The 22,831-nt window shown below is 34.6% G+C and overlaps 2 protein-coding genes across 8 annotated transcripts in view; one reads left to right on the forward strand and one right to left on the reverse strand.

Annotated features, from left to right (window-relative positions):
• CEP57 (centrosomal protein 57) overlaps window positions 1-233 on the reverse strand; it is a 45,579-nt gene extending 45,346 nt beyond the window's left edge. Inside the window, exon 1 of the mRNA XM_074335581.2 lies at window positions 195-233. The gene's annotated coding sequence lies outside the window, so the exon portion shown is untranslated. The remainder of the gene's footprint in view (window positions 1-194) is intronic.
• FAM76B (family with sequence similarity 76 member B) lies at window positions 209-20,140 on the forward strand. 7 transcript variants are annotated; one of them, XR_012497421.2, is made up of 12 exons: window positions 211-834; window positions 1,227-1,352; window positions 1,663-1,727; window positions 2,617-2,671; window positions 3,867-4,022; window positions 5,716-5,915; window positions 8,611-8,658; window positions 8,840-8,920; window positions 9,572-9,707; window positions 12,964-13,065; window positions 16,681-16,804; window positions 17,510-20,140. XR_012497421.2 is itself a non-coding variant. In XM_019737536.3 (11 exons), the coding sequence occupies exons 1-11, from the start codon at window positions 748-750 to the stop codon at window positions 17,597-17,599; spliced, it is 1,143 nt and encodes a 380-aa protein (XP_019593095.1). In that variant the 5' UTR covers window positions 214-747; the 3' UTR covers window positions 17,600-20,140. The 7 variants fall into 7 exon arrangements, 6 of the variants coding, with proteins under 6 accessions (XP_019593100.1, XP_019593099.1, XP_019593095.1 ...); XM_019737536.3 differs by lacking the exon at window positions 16,681-16,804 and having other exon boundaries at window positions 214-834; window positions 9,575-9,707; XM_019737535.3 differs by lacking the exon at window positions 16,681-16,804 and having other exon boundaries at window positions 215-834.
• Window positions 20,141-22,831: the final 2,691 nt, after the last annotated feature.

Genomic DNA, 22,831 nt, shown 5'->3' on the forward strand with positions numbered 1-22,831 from the left:
ACACTCCATCAGTTCCCTTGGACCAAACGCCAAGGAGAGCGTGAGCTTGACTCGGGGACGCCTCTCCAGGTGAAGTACCTACCTTTTGACCCGTAGCAAGTAGAATGGGGGAGGAGGGGGGCTGAAAGATTTGGTCCAATACAGATCAAGTGAAAAGCAGTTGAGGCAGAGAGTGAATCTTCGCGAACACTTACCCAATTGGATTGGGAAACGCTCACGCAGACCCGACACTGGCTACTAGAAACAGCCGTGACCCAGACCTTGGGCGGGGCGAGTTTAAAGCGGCTTTCGCGCGCTGAGGGCGGCGGGCTGCTATTGGCCAGCGACTTCCTCCCTTTGTGGGCGCTCCCTGCGTAGCCGGGGTTAGGGGTTGGGAGGAGCGTCCGAGTGACGCGTAACCTCCCCAGCTAATCAGGAATGGGGGAGGCCGAGAAGGAAGCGGATCCGCTGCCGCGCAGCTGAACTGCAGCGAACTACCCGCTTCGTCTCCCTCCGCCGCTATCGGGGCCTAAGCGGGAGCGGCTGGGACGGCGTCACTGGGTGGGCTGGGGCGGAAGTGGAGGCGGAGGGAGACGGCGGCGTCCACAGGGCCTTGGGCTCTCGCGGCAAGGCCCTGGTGGGCGCGCGGCAGGGGGAGGGGGAGGAGGAGGAGCCCGCGGCCCGGGCGGCGGCGGCGGCGGCGCCCGAGTTCTCCGTAGGGCCCCGCCTCGGAGCGGGCGGCGGTGGAGGAGGAGACTGAGGAGCAGGATGGCGGCCTCGGCCCTGTACGCCTGCACCAAATGTACCCAGCGCTATCCCTTCGAGGAGCTCTCCCAGGGACAGCAGCTCTGCAAGGTCCGTGGGCGCTGGGCGGCGGGCGGGCGGGGTTTCCTCGGCCATAGCCTGAGGGAGCTGGGTGCCCGCTGCACTGCAGTCTCGCTCTCTTTGCCGGCGCCTTGGGGGTTTGGAGCCCTCGCTCCCTCCGGGGGATCCCTTTATTGGATGACCTGGGCATCAGCTGGGAAAGGCCCCTGAGAGAAGACAGAATCCTGCCCTCTTCCTGGAGGCCCAGGAGTGGGCCGGGCCCCAGCAACATTCAGGGGTCTCAGGGGTGGGGCTGAGTGAGGCAGCCACCTGTCTATGCCGCAGAGACCCTGGGGTGGAGATGTTTTCATCTGGGTTTTTTGCCTGGTCTGTCCTCTCCTTCCACCGGGAGGCAGGGGACGATTTTTGCACTTTCTTGCTAGGAACCTGAAGCAGCAAAGCTGATGGCATCCTTCTTCCCTGCCCAGGAAAGCGAAGCGACTGGCTTGGGAACAGAATGCTCTATGATTTGGAGCTCCTCCCATCCCATTAAAGCCGGGATGCTGTCTGTGAGCAACGGTGCAAAATAATAAGTAGTTTCACATTTAACCAATCCTTGAAATCGGCCTTGACAGCTTTCTTAATTTATCTGTAGCATACCCTCCCCCATGTAATAAAGACAAAGACACCTATGCCTCCTCTAAGGAATTACGCTGTAATTGGCCACTTATATGATAAATCACCCAATTGTTTACATTGGGGGGGGCAGATTTTATTAATGTTTTAGACGTTTGACTAGGTTAGGTAACAATTTTCTACCAGAAAAGTGAAATTTGGGACTTTGAGATAGATACTGACTAATTCATTGTCTTATTACAGGAATGTCGGATTGCGCATCCTATTGTAAAATGTACTTACTGCAGATCTGAATTTCAACAAGAGAGGTTTGTACACTGAACCGTTTTTGATTGTTAAAGACAAAGTAGTATCTGTAGGGAATACTTGGGGGTTGTAACTCCATACTTGTATTAGAGTGTGTGTTTTTTAATGGTTTAGCATCTTAAATTTTATGCTGTAAACCTTTTAGACATAGGAGAGAGAATGTTGACAAAGGAATTAATGGTTATTTTCGACCTAGGCTTCAGTTTGCACATGAGAAAAGAATAAATTATTGTGTGGAAAGTGTATAGCCTTGCTAATGAAAAATTCAGACATTTCAGAAATAAGTAGGTACTATAAGCACATTAAAGTAAAAAAAAAAAAAAAGAAAAAAAAAGAAAAGAAAAGAAAGGCACATTAATGCTGACATAGACCTGAGGAAAGGTTACTCATAACTTGTTACCAGTGGAAGAACGGCACATACTTTTTTTTAATAGGATGATTCCTGTTAGAGAACTAGAGCACATACGGAGAGTAACCTAAGAACAACAGTTTCTTCATAAGTTGGTGTAGGGACCATAGCAGTACTATGATGCCTACTGGAGAAGGCTCAGTGGAAGGTTAGGTAAGCACTGATATGTAATACTGTGCATAAGTAGTGGCAAGTGTGAAGATTTTGGAACAAGCTAGAAAACATTAGGATTCTTTTGTTTACCAAAAAATACACAACAAAAATGTATAGAAACATTTACCTTAAAGGAAGAAGAATGAATTTGAATAACATAACAACCCTAAAAGGATCCTATGTTTGTATTTTTAAAAACTCTTTGGTTTATATTAGAGTAAGTTTTAAGTACTACTAAAGCAAATAGTACTCTGCTTTAGTTGAGCATTTTTCTGATTACTTCAGAAAGCCACATAAATTTGATCACCTATATACCATTTCCTTTTCAGCAAAACTAATACAATTTGTAAGAAGTGTGCTCAAAATGTGAAGCAGTTTGGCACTGTAAGTATGTCATATATTTTCATGTGTTGTTACTGGTCAATTAATAATTTTCACAAAGATGAACCTTTAAAATATATGTATAGCTATGTTCTTAAATACTTCAACATATCAAAATATTTCAGGAAAGAAATTTTCTGTAGATAGTCTGATGAGAAGATGACAATTAAAAACAGTCATGTGCCTATTTTATACATATTGAAAGTCAGTGTAAAATTTGTGATTTTATTCTTTAAAGATTCAAATATAGCAAATTACTGATTATGGAGAAGCACCTTACCCATAAAATTTGCATAATCATACTTTTCTCCCTTCAGACACTCCATTAATTTTTATATAGCAGCACAATTCAGGCATTTATTCACAAAAGTCATGACATTCTAGTATAAATTCTTTTCTTACATGTGTATTATAGTCATTACTAGTATATTATAGTCATGTTTAGTCAAAGTACTGGCCTTAAGGCTCTATGAAATCCTGAACTGTCTTTTGAATATCAAAGAAAATCAAGGTATGTTTATTATAGTTTATGTTGAATGTGCTTATGCCAATTTTTTAAAGTTGAAAATTCACCTAAAGTATATATCCCTTGTATCATCTGTACCTGTATATGATAAAAGTTGTTAAACATTTTTTGAATAAATGACGTAACTAAGTAGGATATTGTATTAGTAGAGATTTGTTCCCCCAAATAACTGCATATATGAAAATTTCCTATCAATGCATACCTTTATTTTTTCTTCTTTAAGACCCTTTTCACATGTAGCTTTTTCATTATATAACATACTATGTGAATCATAAATGTTACTCATGACCTTTTTTAACTATTCAATAGAGAAACAAAAAGTTTCATGCCTAGGAATAAATTTTACTAAGCGAATAGAAACACGATAGATTTTATTGATTATGGCAACAGCAGGTCCTCAAATGTTGTTTCTCGTTATGACACTGATGCGATGTCATATGATGAGATGTCATAGGAACTTAACTCTTGTTACCCTACAGTAGAATTGGTTTCATTATGCATTGTTTCGTTTAGTCGCAGAACCTGTCGAGGACCTTAAGTGAGGACTTACTGATTTGACACAAATTTTGTTACCTATTCATTTCCTTAATTAACCTAGAAATCTACTTTATATAGCAAATTTTTAATATTTTCAAATGTCTCTGTTAAAGAAAACATGTATTTGTTTTTCAGCCTAAGCCTTGTCAATACTGTAACATAATTGCAGCATTTATTGGTACAAAGTGTCAGCGTTGTACAAATTCAGAAAAAAAATATGGACCACCTCAGACCTGTGAACAGTGCAAGCAACAATGCGCTTTTGATCGGAAGGAGGAAGGAAGAAGGAAGGTATGCTTAATTTATGTTATGACATATTCTGGAAATGAAATAAAACAGCAAATAAATTGGAAGTTATTATAATTAATACACTATTGAGACTTGATGTATTCTTTGGGTCCCTGAAAGCTGGTAGTTAGATGAAAGTGCAGGAGCAGTGCATTTTCTCCTTGTTTGCATCATACATAGATTCATGTTGATCATTTGAGATCATTGTACTTTAAAAAACATTCCGTGATGGCTATTCTGTACTACTTGGTTATACAACAGTTGGTTTGGGAGAATTGCTAACTTTTAAATGCTTTCAGCTACTTACCCTTTTCCTGGTTACTTGAAGTTGCTGGTGTGAAAAAAATATAGCTCATTAACAGGATTCAAAGTTACTCTTGGGCCTTTTGATTTGGGGCTCATGTTTTAAACCATTGTTTTCCTCTACCTACAGTGACTTAAAAAGCATGTGTATGCATGTGGTATTCCTCTGCTGATCAGCATTCACCTCCTGTTGTCTCTCAGTTTCAGTTGATTTGCAGGATGACTCTCTTTGAGGGGCTCCCCTAGATCCCCCCACAGCGATATATGTATCTTAGTTGTAAGAAATTTCCCTCAGCACTTCTTGTATGAACAAATAGAAGATAGAAATTGGTGAAGAAGTTTCATTTTCTGTGCCCGTGACATGTACAGTTGATTCTCGTTGTTTGTAGTAGTTATGTTCTATAAAGTTGCTGCAAATACTGAATTAGTGAATACTTCCTAAGGGCAATACAGGATTGGGTTCGTGCCACTTGGTCACAACAGGGTGATTAATACATAATCTTGTTTTGTGTGTGTTTCTGTTTAAAGACACCTTACTTGATGCATATTGTTGAGAGATTAACAGTTGTAATGCAAACAGCAGTATAACTATGCCTGAAGGAAGCTTACGTATCACATATTTTCTACATAAAGTACATCACAGCCTTCTTGTGCTTTGGAACACTATATACATCACTTCAATCCACCTGGAGACCATTTTAAACAGTGAAATCACTGATAAGCACAAAATGCAAAAACCATGCACTAAATAGATGATGAGGATTTGTTTAGGGTATGAGAGATGAAGGAAGAGGACAGCAGAGCATCACCTTGTTTGACCTGAGCAGGGAGGGTTTGCCATTCGGCTACACAAATTTTTTGCTGCTCTATATATGTGCATGAATGGTCACGAAAGCACTGCAAGTTCATTTAGGGGTTACAGATAAATTTTAGCAAGTAGGTGATGAATTTAGAAATGGGAAATCTGCAAATAATGAGAATTGACTGTAGATGTCATTCGAGCTCTCCTTTTTTCTATAAAGTAACCGTTTTTACTGTAGTGGAAAATATTTTCTCATTTTATTAATTACACAGTGATTTAAGAATTCAGTCTAGTGATTCCATAGATTTCTTTGAACTATATCAATTTATGCTTATTCTCCAAATAATAAAACAAGTTTCTCCAAATTAAAAAATGCCTCAAAACTAATGGAAGTCCACATACCATCCTCATCAATTTTATGATCCTCCAAACAAGCATTTTCCCAAGTTTCAGAAAAGTCTAGTTTTACTTCACCTTTTCAACTGTGTGTGTGTTTGAGATAGAGAAATATAGCTAGAAGCACTTACCTGGTTTCACCTATGGCCAGTTTACAGGTACATTTAATCTAATAAAAATATTTTCTTTTAAAAGGTTGATGGAAAGTTATTATGCTGGCTCTGTACTTTATCATATAAGAGAGTTTTACAGAAGACAAAAGAACAAAGGAAGAGCCTCGGATCTTCACATTCAAATTCATCTTCTTCATCTCTTACTGAGAAAGACCAGCATCATTCAAAACATCATCACCACCATCATCACCATCACCATCGTCACAGCAGTAGTCATCACAAGTAAGTACTCTGAAATCATGTTTTCTAAAATCCTCCCAGGCATTTTAATGCCATATATTGGGATTTAACTGTTTCACAAATCCTAGCTAGTGCTAGTCTAGTTTCCATTGTACATGATCAGCTTCGAGAGTGTCTAGGGCTTTTCCCCACTTTATTCAGTGTATACAATTACACACGTAGAGTGTATTTAGCTGTATACCATAATAATAAAGATAGGACATTTAGGGAATTATAAAATTGCATTATGAAGTAAAAATATAAGTACATCAGAGTTAATTAAATACTTTATTTCCATTATCAAAAGCCTCATTATTTTTTTGTTTAAATAATTGCTAGGGTTTTACTTGTAAAAATTACATTTACCTCAGGTATCATTAATTTACTTTAGTTAAAACAAAATTAGACCAGCGACTAGGAAATGTTCGTACATTCGGTGTCTTTGAGAACAGATTGTAACACTATCATTTGTGACTGTGATAGAAACATTCTAAATCTTGAAGGTTCTCAAAGTGTGAGACATAATCTTTTTAACTAGTGGTGCTTTGCTGGTTTTTTTGTTTATTTTTATTTATTTTTTTAAACAGGCAGGAACTCTTCAAATATAAACAACTGCTTGTTTTTTTAAAGTGCCTTGTGGTGGCTGAGTTATATATTAGTAACATCTTAACCCTTTATGTGTATAGTATAAAGGTTTTTAAGTGTGGTTTTAGTCTTCAAGGGAAAATCAAGCATATTAAAACACAAACTAAAATGGAGAACACAGGAACATGGTACATACTGATTTTCAGAATTCACTGTTTTTTCCCAAATTTCTCTATAAGTCTTTAAAGTTCTAGATAGGTAAAACATTATTTACAAAACAGTGATGTCTACCACAGTTAGGAACACAGCAGTTTTTTTTTAAGAATATAATGTGGTTCTGTCTAATAAAGATTTGAGTCTAAACTGTAGGTAAGCACATATTAAATTATGGGCTGTTTTTGAGGCACCAATGTTTACTTCAGGAGCAGTTTTTCCACGTGCCTTATTGTGTTGTGCTTTCTGGATATAACAGTGGTAGACTGCATAGTGACTTTTAATCTTGCTATTTTGAAAAAGTTTTGTGGTCTTTATATCAGAGTATCCCAAGGAGCAAAGGAATATAAATTGTCCTTGTTTTTGCTTCTTGTTTTAATAAAAAATATGACAAAATAACTATGCGGCTAGCCTGCTCCTAAGACTCAGCTGTTACATATAAATTTGTCTTGGTATGATGTGAAAGGACTCATTCAGTATGTTTATAAAAATCAAATTCTGTGACAGGTACTTAATTTTTTAAGACAGGTTTCAAAAGTAAAGGGAAAGAGGATGGTATTGACATTTTTTCACTTTTGATTATTTAAGAAATACAAATACTTTTAAAAAAAATAAAATGAATATTTTAAAAGAAATAAAATGGCAGCTGAATTCGTAAGGAGGGTTGCCATTCATTGCCACAAGTAAGGAAAAATTAAGGTTCATAGAATTACAGAATTCCCCAACTTTGTGTTTATTTAGAGGTGATTTTTAAGAACATGGTCTGTTTTTTAGTTTTGCTTAAAAAAAAACTACAGCTAAAATAATAGTAAATTTTACACAGACAGGTATACGTATTTCTCATTGTGTATATGCTAGCACTGTAATAAGTGCTTTTACATACGTAATTCATTTCATCCTTATATCCTTTTAAGGTATGCATTATACCTGTTTTATAGGTGAGGGAACTGAGGCTCAGAAATTGTAATTAACTTGTAAAAGACCTTACAACCCAGGTTCTCTAATATCTCTTATATTATATAAATACACAGTGTCTACATAGGAGATGTTCTATACATATTGAGTCAATAAACTAGGGCTTAATGAAGAATTGGCTAATGTGCAAACACAGTGGAAAAATTTGTAGGATTCATAGTGCATTATAAGGGGGTTATATTACTAGTATGGCATGATGGAAGAGAAGTGGTATAGTATTAATTGTAAACAAAAGTTAAATCAGTTATTACTGTGAAATTTCCCAATATTGTCAGCATGACTTCTTCAGAGTATTGACTAAAGAAAGATCTAGAGACTTTGGAGAGAGGTCTTAAGGAAACTAGGAAAGAAACACAGAAATTAAGGTATTTCCTCTTTCAACCTGACACATTATTCTGAGGAATTTGAGTTACTCCAAAGGAAGAATCTTCGTGTAGGATTATTAGGAAGACCTTGACTCAAAAGATAGAACATCTTCTATCTGAAATAGTAAGGGCAGCCTAGGTACAATGATGCTCAGACTTTGTGATTATAGAACCCTGTTGTGGTGGTTTTCATGGTCATACACCCCAACCCTTCATATGATATTTAATTGAATTATGGAAGTGCTGATTAAAATCAAATTTAGTCCCTATCATTGTACCTTTCTTGAAGAATTTAAGATGGCTACATAGTAGTCATCTGATTAGAATTTATCTTATTAGAATGTGATGTTTTATATATATATATATATATATGTATATATATATATATACACACACACATATATATAAGCTTAGTCTGAAAACTTAATTGAATGTGTTTTTCTCTGAACAAAGGATTATAATAAATATACGAATTTGATTTCATTGGGAAGAATGCTGTTATGTGTAGATGTATTAAATAAATATTGTTTGTTATTAAATGTCATTTATATATTTTTCAGAATCAGCAGTCTGAGTCCAGAACAAGAGCAGGGACTGTGGAAACAGAGGTAAGTAAATATTTACTGAAGTATTTCGAAAAATATTTTTTAAATGTGACATCCCTTTAACCATGTTAGGCTTTTAAAAAATCAGTGATGTTTGGTAATATTTTAGGGGAAGAGAATTAACTTATCACTTGGTGCCTCAGCCCTTTTTACTCTAATTATTCTTATTAATGTTTGGTTTCAGCCATAAATCCTCTGCAGCAATTCAGAATGAAACTCCAAAGAAAAAGCCCAAATTGGAATCTAAGCCATCTAATGGAGATAGGTAAAAATGAATTCCTTTAGTGAAAATTCAACTTAGTTGAACAGTTATGGTTGATTGCCAGTTATTATTAGGTAAAAGAATAGAAACATGTGTCTTCTACATTGACTTTGAGTCATTCAGAAGAATAAACATAATCAGTTAAAAAATTTTAACTTAATTTTGGCAATAAGAAAGTGGCACTGCACTGTTTTTCTATTTGGGGAATAAATTTGGGTTTTGAAAAAAGGAAAACATCTGAATAGAGAACGTTCTTTTTATCTTAATTATTCTTCAATGAAACACAAATCTAATTGTGATGTTTTAAATTGACCTGCTTGGAAAATGCTTTTAGATTTAAGGTATTATGAGCGAGCGTGACTTTGTTTTAGTTCATTAGCCAAGTTTGCTGATGTTACTGTACAAATTGGCTGCCTATTGCTTTACACTAGAAGTATTGACCCCCTAAAAGCTAATACTGAATTATATTTCTGCAGGTGTATGTAATGTGTGCCATTAGTAAGGTAATTTGCCAGTTGCATCCATTTCTGTCAGGTACATATTTTTTTGCATTAGCCTTAAGGATGTTTGTGGAATTGTCTAATTTATGCAATTTGAACACCTGATACTTTTCCTTCTACTTCACTTAACTGTGTTTTACTTTTTTCTTTTTAGTAGCTCTATAAATCAGTCAGCAGATAGTGGGGGAACAGACAATTTTGTCCTTATAAGTCAACTGAAAGAAGAAGTGATGTCACTTAAACGTCTCTTACAGCAGAGAGACCAGACCATTTTAGAAAAAGATAAAAAGGTAAGAACATGGTTCGCTGAAGCCTGGTAAGATTTACATATTGACTCTTTACTGATAATTGCAAATTTTATTAAACTTTAATAATTTGGTAATGTTTGTTGTGCATAGTTCTTAAAGATACATTATAAAAGCCCAAATTGGACCCTAAGCTGTCTAATGAAGATAAATAAAATAATCTTTCAGAATTTTTGTTCTAAGAATTGAGAGCTAATTAGAATTGTAATTTCTGAAAATTAGTTTTCACTAAGCCTGTAATTTAAAATAGGTGTAATATTCTATTACAATTTTTTTTAATTAAAAAATTTTTAAAAGTTAGAATAGGTCTAATGTCTTAATTTGAAAACGAAATGTAAAGAGAATATTTTGTGAATTCTTGTGATTTAAGAAAGTAATTGAATATAGTTTTTGATATACCAGTCGTATTCATTTCAATTCAGATTAAATAACTGGTGAAAAGTGATGCTATGGAAATTTTTTTGTGTTTTAGTCAGTGATTAGCATTAGGAGTCTAAGGTTATTTTGTAGGAACTAAGTGAGTTTATTGGGATTTTGTTTGATTTTGTTTATAGGTTAGATCAAGAGGAATATCAAATATTTTGTCTATTTAATGAAAAGTTCTAACTTTCTGTATGAACTTGCTCAGAATGCTTTCGCCTCTTTAGGCCTCAGTTTTCTCATTTTAAAAATGAGAGTATTAATACCATCTTATGGGATAGTTGTTATGATTAAATGAAAATGTAGAGTACTTACTGTGTTTCCACAAAAATAAGACCTAGCCGGACCATCAGCTCTAATGTGTCTTTTGGAGCAAAAATTAATATAAAACCGGGTCTAAATAAGACGTATTAATTTTTGCTCCAAAAGACGCACTAGAGCTGATGGTCCGGCTAGGTCTTATTTTTGGGGAAACACGGTACTACAGCTCCTAGCATGTATAAGTACTTATAGTTCCAATTACTAACGCTTAGTCATCTTTGAGGGTAGAATCTACTTTTGTACTTGTTTTATGACCCTAGGCTATCTAGTTTGGTCTGTTTCAAACATCTTAATGCAGTAGGAAAAGTCTTTTTAAAATTATAAACAACATATGATTATAAATACATACGTATATGAATTATCTGTTTCTGAGTATCCATAGTAGCGCTTCTGTCTAACCTGGCTTTTACAATTCTGCTCTGGCATTCAACAACGTTTTTTCTTTTCTTTTTTTACATTTCTATTTTTATATATATATATTTTTTTTATTAAGTTTATTAGGGTGACATTGGTTATTAAAATTATACAGGTTTCAAGTGTGCAATTGTATAATACATTATATATTGCATTGTGTGCTCACCACCCAGAGTCAGTTCTCCCTCCATCACCATATACTTGAACTCTTCTTTTCCCTCTTCTACCACCTCCATCCCCCCTTACCCTCTGGTAACCACTAAACTGTTGTCTGTGTCTATGAATTTTTGTTAGTTTGTCTACATTGAACAACTTTTATGTTACATTTTCCCACAGCTTGATCATTAAGTGTATCTAAAGTTCTTTTAACACATTTGTGCCTTTAAGCAAATTCAGTCTAGAAAATTTAGTATTGACATAAGATACTAGTAAAAATAAGATAGTTATAAGTATCTTATTTTTAATGGTTATTTTTGAGTGACTGCAGGATACTTTAAGTTGATGAGCTTTGTGAAAATCTGTTTTATACACAGAAATTTAGAGACATTTCTGTTGCAGAAAGACAGCTATATCTGTATCAATCTAGATAAAAGTTGAATAAAATGGTAAGTTAACTATAACAGTGATTCCAAAACCAAGTAGTAATGAGTTGTGGGATTTTCTTTTACTTTTAAGATATTTTTCCTTTTCCTAGCATAATTATTCTATATTAGTGCACTTAGTTGAGTTTTCTACTTTTGTTAGTGTTCCTTTTTTCTTAAAAAACACTAATGGGGATGGGGCAATTAGCAGTGTTATAAGGAAAGTAATAATTGTAAGCCTAAAATGGCTACATATTTGCAGTTTTTTCTTATAATGTAAATCTAAGACAACCAAGTTATTTTCTTGAATTTATTTCACTTTATTTAGTGATTTTTAGAGCCAGCTACATACTAGATCATGAGGATACAAAGATGAATAAGTAAACAGTCCTTCCAGAAATTCATAATCTGGAAGCAACTCACAGTATAGTAATGCGAAAATGATTATCTTAGCTGGTTAGATGCGAATTGACTTTTGGCACAGGAATTCTTTTGTGATATGGGAAAGAGAATTCATTTATTCTTTGAATTTGACAAAAGCAAGGACTTTTATTCAGAAAATAAGAATGTAAGACACCATGACTTCCTTTCTTTTTTCTGTTGTACATATTTCAGTTTATTTCAGTTCACTAACTACTGGGTAATTACAAAAAAGAACTGCAAACCTTTAAAGCTTACATAATAAAAACCATTTAAAAGTAACCAGAAGCTGGGTTCTAATAATGAAATTATATAATACGAACTTCTTAGTGTAAAGTCATGAGATTTTATATTTTCCTTGTTATTGATATTTATGAAAAGTTGTCATGTAGCGTTTGCTTCCTCAAATTACTTTTTCTTATATTTGTCTAATTTAGCCCAAATTTTAAAGTAACGCCTTTTCCTTTCTTGTTCCATATTAATTATACTTCTGTGGTTTGGTCTCCACTTTTACCTCAAATCTTAGTTGGAATTGGATACATCATTCTGGACATATATTTTCAAATGAAAGCAATATAGCTCTTGTTTCATGGACCGTTCCTCTTTGTACTTTCCCCACGTGAAACGTTTTCTTTTAATCACAAAGATTATTTTAATAAACCAGTTTTATTGTTCATTTATAATACAAAGTCCATTTTAATTGAAGCATTTCCAAGGTATTAGCCATTAAGCTTTCCTGTTGGCATACCAGTTGCCAAACTCCACCCAGTGAAGCCACCTTTAAATAGAAACAAAAAGGCAACTTCCCCAATGTTTTACAGATGGTTCATTATTATCTTAACCTTAAAATTATACTAGAGCGAAATAGGTAGAATTCATCATTTCACAAAAATTCTAGATAAGTTATAAAACTCAGGAAACTGCTGATAACATTTTCCCCTTTTCTGATGAATTGTGAGTTTATTTTAAATGATGTGTTTGTATATGTGCATATACATATACATATACACACACACACACACACACACACAAACACATATACATATATATGTTGGGTTTTTTTATTGTTGTTTTTAATCACTCAGTTAACTGAACTAAAGGCAGACTTTCAGTACCAAGAATCGAACTTGAGAACAAAGATGAACAGTATGGAAAAAGCTCACAAAGAAACTGTGGAACAACTTCAGGTAAATGACATTATTTATATAAACTGTTAGTCAAGAAAGGCTAAACTTTGTTAATAGTATTCATTGTCTTAGATTAGTATTTTTATCCCTTTTTTATGCATATTTGATACATTTTCAGCTTTGATTTACAGGCTTAGTTTTTAATCCTGCTCCTATGAAAAGTTATTGCTTAAAATCACTTGATAGAGGAATTCAGTATAATTAATTCTAAAAACTTTTCCCTAAATTTCAAATGAGGTTTTCAGAGGAGAGGGTATCATTACAGTATGTTCAGTTGATCATCAAATGAAAAGCAAAAAATTAAAAATCAGATTCGTGAAACTGAGGTCTTTAGTACATTGTGCAGTCATTCTTCTTATTTCCTCCCAGATGATGGGAAAGGAGATGGGTGTACAAACCACTTCTCAGGGACCTCAGGTAGATGAAATTTATGCTGCATGAAGTGATGCAGCATCTAGGTCAATGGTCAATCTCAGAGTGCTGTCAAGTGTATATACTCAGAAGGATGTCAATAGAGGGAGCAACTGAATGGTGAAGCCAAGAGTTACCAGTTACAAAGAGAGTACTATCTGATGTCTGGCATGCAGAGATGAGAACATGCAATGGGGATATAGATTTATTTCCTTATTTAAGCTTTTTCTCACCTAGGTTTCCTAAATTTAGAAATGAGACCATACTGAATTACCTGTTCTATTGATTTATACATTCTGACATTTGTAGAATCAATCTTTGGGTAAAAGGGTTTTCAGAAGTTTTAAAAGTGTAGAAGATGCCAGCACACAAGACTTTCGACTTGATGGGAGAGTGTAAGTTGGAAGGAAGGAATTAATAGTGCCCTGGTTGGTTGGTTAATTTGTTTGTTTTTAACAATGTAACACCAAGAGATATTTGATATTGCTATCTTTTGGTTTTGTATTCTTCATAGTTCTTTGAAAGTAGCTTAAGTTGAATAAGATTGTAAAGTGGATATAGGAACCTGTTGAAATTTGATGTACAGGTTGCCTTCCATTAACACTGACCTTACTATTACAAAGAATTTTGAAGAGAAAACCTTGAATAGAACTTGGCATATAGTAGGCATTCAAATGATTTGTTGAATGAGTGGTGATTTATGGAAATGGCCATCTGCCTTCTGTCCTGAGAGATTGCTCATATCATTTTGGACTTCTTACACACTGTTATCATCCACCAGCAAGTATTAGTTTTATGATATTCTTGTTTTTCTCATTCAGTTATTAATGCTGAATGATTACTTGGTAACAAAATCTTCTGTATGATGATCTCTGGTGTAATGTGGTGTAAACCAAAACTCGGGAGTAAATCCAGAATAAAGTGGTGGAAAAACTGTGAGCAGTGCTTAAATATGGTAACACTTAGTACTTCTCAGTGTTGGAAAAGCAGTTTGTTTTATTTTGTAGTTGAAAGTACAGGGGAACCTCTTTGACGTCTAGCCTGATTTACGTCTAGCCTCTGACGTCTAGCCTGATTGACCTTAAGCCTACGTTCTCTTGGTTGGTAGCTGAAGTTTCGTATGATAGAATATTAACTAATAGAGTGTGATATTTTCAATACGATTTTATGTAGGCTGTCTTATTTGCGCCTTAAAATAACTGAGGTATATGTCAGAAGTGACATAGAAACCTGCATCTTCTGACTCTGATTTGACTATACTTTCTCCTGTTCCACCTTTTCCCACCACTTCAGGTTACTTAGGTTTTCTGTTTCATCCATCCTTGTTAACATTCTGTCACAGTTAAGTACCTTCTTTGAAATCCCACTCCCTTTAGTAACTATGTACTGGTAGGTGAGTAAACATAGTTAACTGCTTTTCTTATCTTTTTGTGATAAGAAACTAAGTCCTATACCAGGAAAGTTACCTTGCTCTAATAGCTCTCAAAACATTTTTAACTACCACGCCTGGAGAAAAAAAACACTGAGCGTCACAAGAAAAAATTGTGCAGAATACCAAAAAAACAAACAAACCCAAAACAAACAAACAAAAAACAACCCAAATAACCTAAAATATCGAGAATATCAAATAAAACAATTTACCTTTCCTTTAGGAGGTAAGTTGATAAAAGGGGGAAAGGCTGCAAACATTTGAGTGCCTACTATGTACAAGCCGCTGTGTTAAGCTAAGTTTTTTATATTTTTGATTCGTTCTTTCAACTCCTGTTGTAGGTAGTGAAGTTTCCGTTTACAGATGAGAAAATAGACTCCAGGTTACAAAGCAGATAAATGGCAGAGCCAGGATTCAAAGCAGCGTCTGTATGATTCTTAATCCAGATATTCTTTCCTTTATGCCAATGTTTCTAAACATTTTTAACTTGCTTGAGTGTTTTTAAATAATAATGGATTTTTCAAGGTGTGTAATAAGTAATATTAGTATACAAATTTTAAATGTATTTGTAGTTAAATATTGTATTACAAAATATATTTTTATTGTACCTATATTAGAATAGGCAGAATTGGGCTTGTCTCCATTTAACAACTGATGCACTGTTTATTTTTCTTAAACGCTTTTTTCTTACATAATTTATTAGCAGACAAATTTATTAGTGACATGAGTAGGAGACCAAATATATAAATGCAGATTGAAAATTAGCTGTTAAAGAATTAAAAGGAAAAATTGCTTTCAACACCTAATGTTTGAATTCTGGTATTTCATACTTAGGATATGAAAATTATAAACTCCTTTGTTTTATTGATCAAGAAGAAACTAATTTGAAGGTTAACTTTTTAATGATTTGGTATGTCAGTATAAATGTTTCTATATAAATGTAACTTACAGATATTCCTTTTTATGCCCTTCATTAATTTGTTATTTTAAAATTTGTTCTTAAAATACATTTTTTTAGCCAGTAAGTCTACTATAGTTACAAATTAAATAATCTGTAGCTAACAGTAAAAAGAAAACAATTCAAAACTACCACATTGACTAGGACTGGTCAGGTGAATAATAACCTAATCGATAAAGAGTGTGTTCACTTGACTTCCATTAACTGCCAGGCATTCTCATTGATTTGACCCCTGAGTTTCTCAAGCTGTTTGGTTTTAAAGGGAAAATAAAATCATTTTAAATTCTTGATGGTTTTCTAAATTTGAAATTGAATTAGAAACTCTTACTTACCGCCTTAATTATTTAATAATTGTGAACACAGAAATGCTGCTGCTAATCATGCAGTCAAACATAAAAAATGATTTGCAAATATAAGATCGCTTTAAGAATATTTGCATTTTGGAGATCATAGGTTATGCATTAGGGAGAGTTTGAGTGAAGATGACTGGGAGAGTAAAAGTACAAAGCCTGGAAAGGTTTCTATTTCATGAAGCTGCTTTAAGATGGTATACACAGAAGGCAGGGTGTTAATTTGCCATACAAAGGCTAAAATTAGAGTAGAAGATAAAGCACGGGGGTTAAAAAAAAGTATCTAGATAATAAAAAATCTTGAGACCTGTGAAAGAAAATTGTTTTCAAACATAAGCCAGAGGATATCTTTTAAAATTTTGTTATTTAGGGCAGTGCTCAGATTTTTGGCTCAAAAACTTCAAAAGTGTTTGATTATTAATGTCCTTACATAGTATATGGAGGGTTCTTATTATCTGTTTCCACAGTTAAGAGATTGCGTAGGGAAACAAAGGCAGTGAAAATATGAAAGTATTCTGAATACTGAAGGGTCCCTACTTCCAAATTCCTCCTCACTAAACACTAGTGATTGTCACAGCACATCGGCTTAAGGTCAGTGTCTTTCAATGGTGGATGGTACATTTGAATAAAGTGCAAATTCAGTTCAGGTAGATGACAAAGTGCAATTGTGAATCTGAAAAGAAATTTCAGCCTTTCATGAAACTAAAAACAATGGAGATATAAAATCATTGTTCTGCTCAAATTTGATCAAAGCTAGTACCAAATGACTGTATGACAATTAAAGGAGCAAAAATAAGATCAGAAAGGGCGGTGCTGATGGGTACTTCAAAAAAACCTTTAGATACCAGTCCCTGTGGCAAAGTGAAAAAAAACAATATTTTTGCAAAAAGGACTTTTTACACTTGTTCTAAAAATAAGTGAACATCAAATAAAAGATTGTACAGTTTGTAGGGAACTATTTCTCCTAAATCATCACTTGAGTCGTTTGGTCTCATTTATTATAAAATAAAACTTACTTTCATGGTTTTCATCTCCTGTTTTTAGGATAAAGAGCCAAAAATTCTATCCCTATTTAAAATTTTGACCCTCTTTTAAGCAGATTCACTTTAAGTTGCCTTCTTAATAACCGATTATAAAGAGATGAACCTAAATATACTTTTTCATTTAATTCTGTTAGTGTTTCAATGAAATCTTGGTCTGTAAGTGAAAAGAACAGCATTAGACAAGTAGTATTCTTCAGCATGACTTAATAATATTTCAAACATTTTTAACCTTAAATGTTTCTGTCTCCCACAGGCCAAAAACAGAGAACTACTCAAACAGGTTGCAGCATTGTCAAAGGGCAAAAAGTTTGACAAAAGTGGAAGCATACTAACATCCCCTTGAGAAAGTTATTAATTTAGTGTTTCTGCTGAAAATGTAAATTTGAAAAAAATTCTGTGAAGCCCTTAAATTCTGTGTAGTGGAAGAATATTTTTGCACACCAAATGAATTGGCGTGTTTCCTATTCACTTTTGTAACTGATGATATACAGCATTTTTTTAAGTTGTAAAACATTCAAATAAAACTTCAACTGGTTTGAAGTAACTTTTTAATTATTTGATATCAAGGAACTTTTTTGCCAGCAATAGTATTAAACAGTTGTTAAGGAGTGCATGAATAGTGCTCTTTATGAAATGTAACATGCAATAATAGAGTAGTCAGAGCAGCAGGGTTTTGTTTTGTTTTCTGTTTCACACTATGCTAGTACAGATAAACAGTTTTCAGTTTAGAAATACAAAAACTTTTAAATAAGGAAAGTGGTGAACACTGGTTTTTTTGGTAATTGTTTTCACTTTGCATCAACATAAATTTAGGAGAGAATCATGGTGCTTTATTAAATGAACTTCAGAGGATATGTAAATATGTTTTTAAAAATTAGATCATTAACATTAGTATACTAGTATTTTCATTATTGGTATAGGAATTAATGTTTATTGTACAGTATCCAAGGTAAAATGTGTTTTGTTTTGTAAAAAAACTACTGTAGATTTTTACTTACAAGTGCCTTTTTGCCACCTAATGTTTTTATTTATAGGAATGCTGATCTTTTGTATATAAAGCTTGTTTTAAAATCATGTTTAATAAATGTTTGTATATAAATGCATATGTACAGAGCCTATTTCAGAAGGAAATCAAAGTTGCTAGTAAAATGTGTGAGGTTGCATTAAGAACTGAAAATGCATATAGACTTTAGATGATTTTTGTGGTTTGTTTCTGTGTGATGCGGGAAGCTGTTGATCATTGAATTATGTCAAAATACTTCCCCAAAGATTTAATTTTAAATCACTTCTGATAGAGTATATTTTTTATGTGATACAGCTTCATGTTCATATTTTGTAAGTTACATGTTTTGCTTTATTTTTCTTTTATAAAAATTTTAAAAATTTATAATTTTTCTGCAGTGGTCCATATATCTGCTTTCCCTATAATATGTCATTAAGTTAATATTTATGTACACCATACTTAATTTGTAAGTTTTAAAGCAAATCTGAAAAAAAATTAAATAACTTTTAAATCAATCTGTGACTATCTTTGAATAAATTGGAATCTATTGTAAGATTCAGGTACTATTTATAAGAAAATTATATCAGAGTCTTTAAAATTGTCTATAAAAGGTTAAAATAGGGTGGGATAGGTTATGGGAAGTTATTGACTAATTATATTTTGATCCATTGGTTTTCAGTCTAATGGAATTAATTGATCTCCTGCTTAGTAACTGCCAGTTCAGACTTTTAGTTTAACTTTAAAACATCAGGCATTGCTAGATATACTGGATAGAGTGGAAGAGTTCTTTCCCTTAGAAATTTATGGGCAAGGGTAAATTTGTTTAAAATAAACTTACTAAATTTATCAATTTTGAAGATGTTTTTAAGCAAGCAATGATTATGAATGTCATATCAAAGGTCATCTTTGCTCAGAATACAGGATGATTGTAATAATTGTTTTCAACATGACTCACATTTCAGTAGATTATTCTTATAGTTACTCATTAGAAAGTAATGTCAAATAACTGTCCAATTTGAAAATATGATCTAGGGTAATTTTCAAGTGATAGTGAAAGATTGAGTCAGACTTGGAAAAACTAAGCTAGTTTGTTTTTATGAGATCGTCATGCAATAATCTTCCTAAATTTAGTACTCTCAGCAATGCTAGATAATGCCCTCTTAACACAAATTTTAATTTTTGCAGGATTTGCTAAATTCATAAGATAGTTGTTACCTTTCTTTAAAATTTGTAATGCTTTATATTCTACTTTCATAGTCATTTGTCAATCCACAGTGGTTATTATCATTTTAAAATAAGCTGTGTAATAGTTCTTACACCTTTTTGGAGCTGCTATAATAGAAAGGTGCCCCTTCCCACTTTTTTAGTAAAAGATTAAAAATTGAAAATCAGTCTCAATAATTAAGCTTGTAAATTCAAAGGCTAAAATCTTTTAGGGGGCTTCACAGTATTTAGTCCTAATTACCCTCTTTCCATGACTTTATTTTATAACTTAATTTTTTTGCAGTTGTATAAACTAGCAATTGAGTCCCAGTCCTGGATCTGTAGCGTATTGACACAATGAGCTGATGTTCTTTAAATGTGGACCTGTAAGGAGATACTATGGTGTGCCGTATTGTGCTTATTAGCCTGTTTTCAGCTATTAATTAGCATTTACCAGTGAGGGTCATTTTGGCTCGTTATTTATGTATTAATAGCCTGTGAATATTACAGTCCTTTTTAGATTGTATTGGTCTAAATACGCATTTTTTGCAGTGAACCTGTTAAGCTGTTCACATGTATAGACTATTGAAATACTGTACTTGTACACACCTGACTGTTGACATTTTGTACTTTTTTCTAAATCCAATATTTCACAATAAAAACTTGTCAAAAATTTTGTATTAGTTTTCTATTGCTGTTATAACAAGTTCCTACAAACTGAGTGCCTTAAAACAGCACACATACATTTCCTCACGGTTCTGGCGGCCTGAAGTCCAAAATCAATTTCGGTGGCTAAAGCAGGGTGTTGGCAGGGCTGGCTCCTTTTGGAGGCTTTAGTGGAGACTCCCTCTCCTTGCCTTCTCCAGCTCCTGGAGTTGCATTCCTTGCATTTTGTGGCTCTTTGCCCCTTCCTCCATCTTTCTAGCCAGAAGACCAGCATCTGTAAGTCTCTGCCTCCACCATCCTTGGTTTGTAGTATCTCCCTCTGCTCCCTCGTCTGAGGCCATCATTGGGCTCACCTGGGTGACCGGGATCGTCTCCCCAACTCAGATCCTTGATCACATCTGCAGACGCCTTTTTGTCATATAAGGGAACATATTCCCAGGGTCCAAGGACTCGGACCGAGACCTCTTTGGGACCATTATTTGAATCTACCATAAGCTTCATCTACATTTTCCCTTTAGGAGGCCCTGAAACAACAGATTTGAGATAATGGCTCAGGCCGAACAGAAACTTTATTTTCCTATCTGTTCATTCAGACTGCTTTTATGAAATAGTTATTTTCCTGGGGGAGAAAAAGGTATATAAATCTTTGTTGAGCTATTTCAAAGCAATAGTAAAGCAAATCAAGTAAATACAGTAAAGTTTTCGAAAAGTTTGGAACATGGTAAGAACCACGTTAGGTTGTTGGATAGAAAAAAGTTGAAGACATGATTGTGTAATTTATAGTTTAGTTGGGAAGACAATATACATAAAAACATCTAGAACTTAACTTGGATATTATAAATTGCAATAAAAAGCTAATAACTTTTAGCAAGGGCATTCCAAAAATTGGGAAGGTTAGTCTGTCATTGCTTTCTCAAACTTGAGCATGCATCAGTCACTGGGGTGTGTGTTGGGAGCAGGGGATGCTTGTTAAACACGTTGCTGGGCCTCAGCCAGGTCTGAGTCTTTAAGTCTGAGACAGGGCCCAAGAATTTGCATTTCTAAGCTCCCAGATTGCTGATGGCTTCTGGTCCAGAGCCCACAGTTTGAGAATCAGTGGTATTAAAAAAACAAAGAACAGGGCCTGCCCGGTGGCTCAGGCAGTTGGAGCTCCATGCTCCTAACTCCGAAGGCTGCCGGTTTGATTCCCACATGGGCCAGTGGGCTCTCAACCACAAGGTTGCAGGTTCAACTCCTCGAGTCCCTCAAGGATTGGTGGGCTCCACCCCCTGCAACTAAGCTTGAACACGGCACCTTGAGCTGAGCTGCTGCTGAGCTCCCAGATGACTCAGTTGGTTGGAGTGCATCCTCTAAACCACAAGGTTGCCGGTTCGATCCCTTGAGTCCCAGAAGGGATGGTGGGCTGTGCCCCCTGCAACTAACAACAGCAACTGGACCTGGAGCTGAGCTGCGCCCTCCACAACTAAGACTGAAAGGACAACGACTTGGAAAAAAAAAAGTCCTGGAAGTGCACACTGTTCCCCAATAAAGTCCTGTTTCCCTTCCCCAATAAAAATCTTTAAAAAACAAAAAGCAACAAAAACAAAAACAAAAAGTAAAAGGTTTAAGGGATAAGTGGAAGATACCTCGGAAAGAATTCAGAAAAATTATTTAGGGCCTCATTTTAAAGACAGTTTGGGTAGAGTCTATTAGAGTTTTGAAAAGGAAGTGATGTAAGACCAGATACTTTTACACTAGAAGACTAGAAAATACAGGAATCATTTTCTTCAACTGCTTTATTTTATAGCCAGGGAAACAGAGCAAGAAACTTTAAGTGACTTAAGTTTTGACTTTTATTAAAAAGTCCTCCTGTTTTCCAAAAAGAATTTGGGGGTGGCTTGGTTTAAGTAACTTGTACCTAAATAGTTAGCCACTCAAATAAAAATCAGTTTTAAGGAGGTATGTATGTATGTAGTCATATCAGCCATAACTAAGTGGTTGAGGGTAATGAGAAAAGTCAATTGAATATGACAAGTTTATGGGGAGAGAAAAATCTGAATTCTCAACAATGCCTTGAATATACATGCAGAATTTGTTTTTTAATTAACAAGGAGATGGTAGATGATTTAAACCCAGTGTTTTTCCTTATGTTTAATACTGATATGACTGCATTTGGAAAATGTTAGTCGCCACTTCTCAAGAAAAGTATAATTTGAGAAGTTACACGATTAGAAAGTCAGACTGTATTTTGTATTTTAACAAAAGATTGACTTGTTTCTAAAATAGAGACTAGAAAGACCAACAACTCTAGAAAATAAGGCCAGAGAAATAAATAGATAGTTCACAGGAAAAAGGCAAATGTTTTTAATCTCACTCATAATAAGAAAAAGAGTTTATGGAGTTACCACTTCTCACCTAAAGATTTACAAAATTCCAAATCTGACAACATATTTTATTGACAAGATTTTGGGTAAATAAGCACTTTCATACATTCCTCATGGTCATTGCAAATTAGTCTCTACGCAGGTAAGTTTTGTTTATAATTGGCAAAAATTACATACACAGTTGTGCTTTGACCCAGCAATCCAGTTTCTAGGAATCGAACACAAACACTTAAAAAAATGAAAAGACGCATACATACAAAAGCTATTGCAAAATTATTTGTAATAACAAAAATCAGAACATTGAAGTCAATAAAGGATTGTTTAAAAAACTATGATGTAT

Source organism: Rhinolophus sinicus, chromosome 14 (assembly GCF_057876585.1).
Source record: "Rhinolophus sinicus isolate RSI-liver-muscle chromosome 14, RSI-T2T, whole genome shotgun sequence".
NCBI classification, from domain to species: domain Eukaryota; kingdom Metazoa; phylum Chordata; class Mammalia; order Chiroptera; family Rhinolophidae; genus Rhinolophus; species Rhinolophus sinicus.